General features: G+C 40.4%; 1 protein-coding gene across 1 annotated transcript; it reads left to right on the top strand.

Annotated features, from left to right (window-relative positions):
* Positions 1-1,240: 1,240 nt before the first annotated feature.
* LOC127179580 (lipocalin) lies at positions 1,241-2,372 on the top strand. The gene is made up of 6 exons (XM_051133200.1): positions 1,241-1,336; positions 1,508-1,650; positions 1,757-1,836; positions 1,917-2,030; positions 2,122-2,223; positions 2,308-2,372. Exons 1-6 carry the CDS (start codon positions 1,241-1,243, stop codon positions 2,346-2,348), a joined length of 576 nt encoding a protein of 191 aa, XP_050989157.1. The 3' UTR covers positions 2,349-2,372.
* Positions 2,373-6,783: the final 4,411 nt, after the last annotated feature.

The raw sequence follows: 6,783 nt of genomic DNA, 5'->3' as shown, positions 1-6,783 counted from the left end.
GCGGAATTCCACCAGTCCCATCCTACCTGTCCAGCCCCCAGAGGTCGTGGCCGTCCTCGCCGTCGAGTACGAGCGTCAGGAGACGCTCGTGGAGGAGGGGGTAATGTCACACCGTCACACTCACCTGACCCTGGACCAGTCTCCACCGAACGCACACAATCACCCGCACCTGATTCAGCACCAATCACTCGCTCGCAATCACCAGACTACTAGCACCTGGTCACAATCAGCAGCTCCCTTTAAAAGGATCGCTCAGCCATTCATTCGATGGCTGAGCTCAAGGTTGATACGTTCTGTCATTCCTGGATCATCTGCCTGCATGTCTACTCGCGTGCCCTTTTGAAGAACGAGCTTTGTCTGCCTTGCTTCTCGAATGAATGCCTTACAGATTGAGTATACTTCTATTATCTGCACTAATACTTACCTGGACATTTACCTACAGAGAACCTGTGTGATTTGTGATTCTGTTGACATCTACCAGCACTAATACTCACCTGAACACTTACCTGCGGAATCCTGTTTGATTTGTGATCCTGTTGACCTTTACTTGCTTTAATACTTACCTGGATATTTACCTGCAGAGAACCTGTTTACGTTGAGTACATTAAATAAACTCACTTGTTATACTTTACCCCTTTTGTCTGTTGTGACTGAGCGTGACACACTCTTTCTAATGCAAATTCCAACTTTCAACTTTTTGTCTTAATTAACTCTGGAGCAGCTGGACATTTTTAGAGTGCCAGCTGATTAAAGCTCAAAACTCACAGTCTGGGCATTTCACAGTCCTAGATGTTTCTTTATTGGCATCTGTGGTTAAAAACCTGTAACATTCATGGAACATTTCTATTCCAAATAAAGTATTTTGCAGTGGAAAAAAGTTTATCAAAATGTTCTTCACTACCCTCATTATTTGCAATAAGCTAACTGTAACCCATCTTAGTTTTGCAGGCATGTGTTGCTAACTTGCATATAACCTCAATTCAATTTTGTAATACAAAGAAACAATATAATTTTATATAATCTCTGTTTTTGAGTTATCTTCCCTCTACATTAAAACTGCCCTTGAACTCCCTCGAACTATTGGAAAATTCCAATAGTTGTACGTGGTGTAACTTTACATGGAGATAGGAGCAAGGAGAGTTTGGGAGGTCACTCCGTGATATAAAAGGGTTGCCAGTCATCTTCACTAAATTTGGTTTCTCAGCTGCTTACAGAAAGACAGCGCTATACATCCACGGCCATGACGACTGTTGTATTGAAAACGCTGGGCGTTCTGCTCTGTGCGGCGTTCATCTCTGCTCAAGTCATGCCCATGCCTGGCTTCGACCTGGAAAAGGTGAAAAAATGAGCATTTGCCTTGCAGTTTTACTGTAAAATAATATAAATCTTTATATTGATAGGAAGTTTTGATTAATTTCTCAATTTTAAGTTTGGCTAAAATAGTTCTAGATGTGATCTGCTCATATTTTACAAAAAAAAAAAAAAAAAAAAAAAAAAAACTCTGCAGATGGGAGGAAAGTGGTATCTTGTTGGCTTTGCTACAAATGCAGAAAGGTTTGTCTCACATTACAAGGCTGACATGAAGATGGCAACTGCCATAATGGTGCCTACTGAAGATGGAGACCTTGACCTCAGTTATAGTCATCTACAGTAAGCTTAAATTATCTTACGTGACAACCTTAAGTTGTGGTGTTGAAGGAGAATAGTCTTGATGAATGTTCAGTTATAAAAGAATGGATTTTAACTTGTTTCTTAGGAGTGATGGTTCCTGCTTCAGGATGCATAATCTTGCCAAGAAAACTGAGATTCCTGGACGCTTTGTCTTTGACAATGAGAGTAAGTCATTTGGTTTTTGTTTTTATGATCAGATCATCATACTTCTGTTTCTTTAGCCGAAATGTGTCTGATTCTATCAGTTTGGGGAAATTCCAATGATATGCGTGTGGTTGATGCCAAATTTGATGAGTATGCTATTGTTCACACCATCAAGACCAAGGGAGGGAAATCTGAGATTCTCAACAAACTCCACAGTAAGAGATTGCTTTGTTTAAATTACACAATATAGCTTAAGTGTTTTCATGAAGTGATGCTAAACAGACTCTGAATGTGTCACGGTCACAGCTCGTACCACAAAAATACCTGATGACCTGAAGGAAAAGTTCAAGCAGTTCTCCCTGGACACCGGCATCCTTGAGGAAAACATTGCCATATTGCCAATGAATGGTACAATTTATCAATCCTCATGGTCACTGATACAACAACTGGATTTTTCAACTTCTGTTTCAACTTCTAACTACTGTTTTCCAGGAGAATGCCCAGATGCCCAAGAAAATCTAAAACATCTTTAATTGGTCTGATCAAATGAAAATAAAGACCTGAACTGTTGGCCTTCTGTCTACTTGGTTTTGATTAGTATACCTGGTTTTGATGGAAACTCTTTGTGCTTTAAATTCATTTACATTCTGCTCATGTGATAATAAATTAATTTGCTACAGTGCTTCTTCAAATTAAATCTCTATCAGTACCTTATAGTAGGAGAATGCAAAGTGCGGCATTTTTGTCTAAATTTTGTTTCATTTACCTGATTAATATATCAAACCTGTAAATAGTTTTTTTTATGAACTTTGCTTTAATTCTGCTTTAAATCTGAATGCAAACGACAAAATGTTGCAGTGAAATGATGCATTCACTTTTAATTTTCATTTAAAAGAATAATAAACCTTTTTGCACACAAAATACTGTTTATTCTGTATTTATTTTCACATATAAGAGGAGTATTTGTGTGTTTTTATCATTGAGATGCCCTTGTGTCCAAATAAAATAAAAGTTTTGTAATGATAAATGGCCATTTGGTGCATTTTCAGGTGAATCTCATCCTCCTCTAGCCGCATAACGTAAGCCATGATACAATGTTTTATTCTGTATTATCTGTTTGTGGTCAGGATTTGTGCAGTTAAACCAAAAAAAAAAAAAAAAGGGGTTTAGGAGGGAGTGAAGGTTCTTAGTGTAATAGATTCTTGTGATGAGTGTGAATGTGATAGCAGTGATATCTGCACTGGGTCTTTACTCATGCATTCAGGCTGGCCGGGAGGAAATGAATCAAAAGATGGATGCCACATAAGGAGACATCATATTCACTTCTCAAGGAAAATGTGGGAGATATGATGGCGCTTTGGTATAAAGGATAATTGGGAAGATGTTTATAGGCTGTTTGTGAGGGGAAGGAGTGTTTCCACTCGAATGTTTCAGAATATTACAAAAATGAAATCTCTCTTCCCCCCACAGTTCAAGGTTAGTACTATGTTAGTATTAGCATTGTTTAAATATAACAAAACCTGATTTTGGCTTATTTAAAATTAATATGATCTGGTATAGTGTTGTCAGAGTTCCTCTAAAATGTAGTTTCTTAGGATAAGTAAACAGTCTTTCATTATTCCAAATCACAAAACACGTGTACTGTTTTGCATTGCTTGTAAATCAGGCATCATACTCGGTCTAATAGAGAAAGCAACAAGACATTCATGCAGCACAAATCTGTATGTATTTGCATTGTGGCATTTAAGCCATACTAAGCATTAGATGTGCTTTTGCATGCAAAGTTCAAAACTTCCAATAAGCAAATCATGCATTCTGGGAGAAAGAGCACAGCAATTCTATCTAGAGACTGATGCTTCTGAGACAGAATGTACAGTTTACACGTTACCGTGCAGTTTGTTTTTTTGTTCACATTGAGAGACTACACTTTTGGATTGGCCTCTTGGAACATAGTGTTAAGATAAATAGATAAAAATAAATAAATAAAATTGATTATCTCCATCAGCTTGCCACGTGATATTTTAGGTACAGGTACACAGTGTGCTTCATTAACAAGATAAGCAATTTCACCACAGGCACATGTAGCTGGTTTTGGTCAATAGTTAAAAGGTATGGCACTAATAACTATAAACTTCAGTAACCCATAAGTCACACCACTAGTTTTTAAACTATATGGTCAAGTAACCACTATCTTCTGTTTTGTGTTGTATTGTATTGTATTGTTGTCATGGGTTAGTAGGGATAAAGCATACAGCAAAGGCATATAATCCAAAACAGTCTTTAATAGAGAATTCCCATGGAAATGCTGGAGAACACAGAAGTAAACTTACAATGCACAACATTAATGCAAGGCGAGGCAAATGAGGAAAACAGAGGGCTTATAAACACTGGGAATGCAATCCATGAGAACATAAACAGGTATGGAGCAACTGGTAAATAAGGAAACAGATTAACAAACTGAAACAAAACAGTCCAGACCAAAACAGACCTCCCGGAAAGGTGCGTCCTCCCACCGAGAAGTTCAACAGAGGAGGGGTGACACCGAGGATCCGGAGGGCCAAGGTAAAGCTGACAGCTCAGGCAACTGAGGCAGAGGTGGGATCCTGAAAACAGAAGACCAAGGGAAGGAGCTGGAGGGAAGGAGGAGCCAGAAAAAGCCAAAGGAATGAAGGGAAGAGTCAAAGCTGCAGGAGTGGAATCCCATAGCGGAGGAACACTGGCGATTGACCAAGGTGAAACCAGAGGGACGAGGAAGCCCGGTGGAGACAGTGGGATTATGGGCCACGGGGGAGACAAGGGAGCCAGGACCCAAGGCAGAGCCGATGGGTCGGACGGCCAAGGTGGTGTTTGGGTCTTGGAGGCTGGAGGAAGAGACAAGGGATCCTCCAACCCTGAGGTAGTTGGCAGATCCCGAAGAAAATCTGACCCACCAGTTTTGACGTGCTAAGTGTGAGCTGAAGTATCTTCAGGGGCCAGCGAAATATTTTTAGGCCAGTCAAATATTTTAAAGGCCAGCCTCTGACCCTCAGTGGTCAGAGTGTGGGTGGGGTCCCAATCCATTCCCTCGATCTCAACAAGAACTGCCACGATGGTGTTACGGGCTCACGCAACTGGTCAGACGTGTCTTGAGGCTCTGGCTCTGGGGCGACGACTCGTCGATCGTGGCGGTCTCTGGCTGTCCGTCTGCATTGGGCTCAGACGAATGCTCCATGCAGTGACATGGTGACAACTGGCTGGGCTATGGAGGTGGAGTGGGGCTGACTGGGTCCTCACCAGTGATGCATAGAGTGAAGGGCATTCCAAAGAAAACGAGGACCCCCATATTTGGCGGAACTCCCATTCATGAGGACCATTCATGAGCAGGCGTGCCTTCAACTGCTCACTGAGGCCGGTCTCGTAGAAGATGCATAGGGAGCAATCAGGGTATTGTGTGAGACAGAGCTGGTAAGTCCATTGCAATCTAGTCAATTTGAGAGCCTTGTGTTCTGTCTTGGGTTAGTATGGATAAAGCACATGGCGAAGGAGTATAAATGTCTACAAAAGTCTTTTAATAGAGAATTCCGAAGAAAACACTGGAGAACACAGTAAACTCACACTACACAACATTAATACAAGACAAAGAAAATAAGGAAAACACAGGGCCAAAGAAAATAAGGAAAACTCATCCAACTTTCCATCTCCTAAATCACTGCTGGTTCCGCCTAGCTCTCCTTCGTTGGCCAATTCCTCATCTCCAGTATCAAGGAGTCGCTATTTTAAATTCCTCGCCCTCCTCCAGAACCCCCGTCGTCCGTCCTCTGTTGGAATTGTTGCCGTGAGGAACGTAATCAGTGAGAACATAAACAGGTGTGGAGAAATTGGTAACTAAGAAAACAGATTAACAAGATAACACAGAACCTGACCCAAAACAGAACATAAACAGAACTAAACATGACAATCATATCTGTTAGTACACTGCACAAGCTAACTGGCCTCTGCTGATTCTGCAGCCAATGAGACCCTCCACCTCCCCAGTCCCACCAGTATTTCTTACATGCTCGCAGCAGCATATCTGTGTGTCTGTTGGCAAGTCTCTGAACTTGCATTGCAGCAGCAGTAACATGCATAGCATATCTGGTCCAACAAAACAAAATACATTGACATTTCCATGAATCATATCTATAAACATGCTCAAACTTTGTCATGATTTAAAAGGGTGTTTTGTTCACTGAGGGGTCCTGGTGACCACTGGTGTAAACATTAATTCTTCAGTGTACTGTCCTCTTTAGAGTACTGTCTTTCTGATAAATAAACAACTGGCTCAGTATACAGTCTTTATTACCTGGCCAGTATTTCACTGCTATATATGGAACAAAATAGAGAATTTATGTTTCTGCATCTTCACATTCCAAGAAATGTCCTTCAGAAATTGGAAGAAGGTTATGAGAACGAAGAACATCACAGATAACCATCAAGGTATATTTCAAAGCCTTGTTCAGTTGTAGAGGATTTTTCTTTTTATGTGCAAGAATTGGTTTTCACAACATGAACTTCCATAATGTTGTCAAACCGCTGTGGAGGTTTTAAGAAATATATAAAATACAGTTGATAAAAGGATGAGATAATGACAGAATTTTAATTCTTGGGTTAATTAATTTGGAAACATATCTATCCATCCATTCTCCAAACTGTTTGTCCTATGTAGGATTGAATGGATGCTGGAGCCTATGGAAACATATCACAAAGAATGTATTTTCCATTGGTCCCTTATAAATAAATAAATAGAAAAAAAGAGATGTCTTCAGACAGAAAAACCATAGGCTGTATGTACCAGCATAACTGACCCTCCATCATAAAGATAAGACTGTCTTGCATTTTACTGCACTGCCTTCTATTCAAAACGGGCTTGTGCTTGATTACTCTGTTCAGAACTAAACATGAATGGTTGGAGCACTTTTATGCCCCATGTCATTTTGACATACAGTCCTA

This window comes from Labeo rohita, chromosome 17 (assembly GCF_022985175.1).
Source record: "Labeo rohita strain BAU-BD-2019 chromosome 17, IGBB_LRoh.1.0, whole genome shotgun sequence".
Taxonomy (NCBI): Eukaryota; Metazoa; Chordata; class Actinopteri; order Cypriniformes; family Cyprinidae; genus Labeo; species Labeo rohita.
The sequence above is the reverse complement of the archived record's forward strand: the minus strand, read 5'-3'. Positions and strand labels throughout refer to the sequence as shown.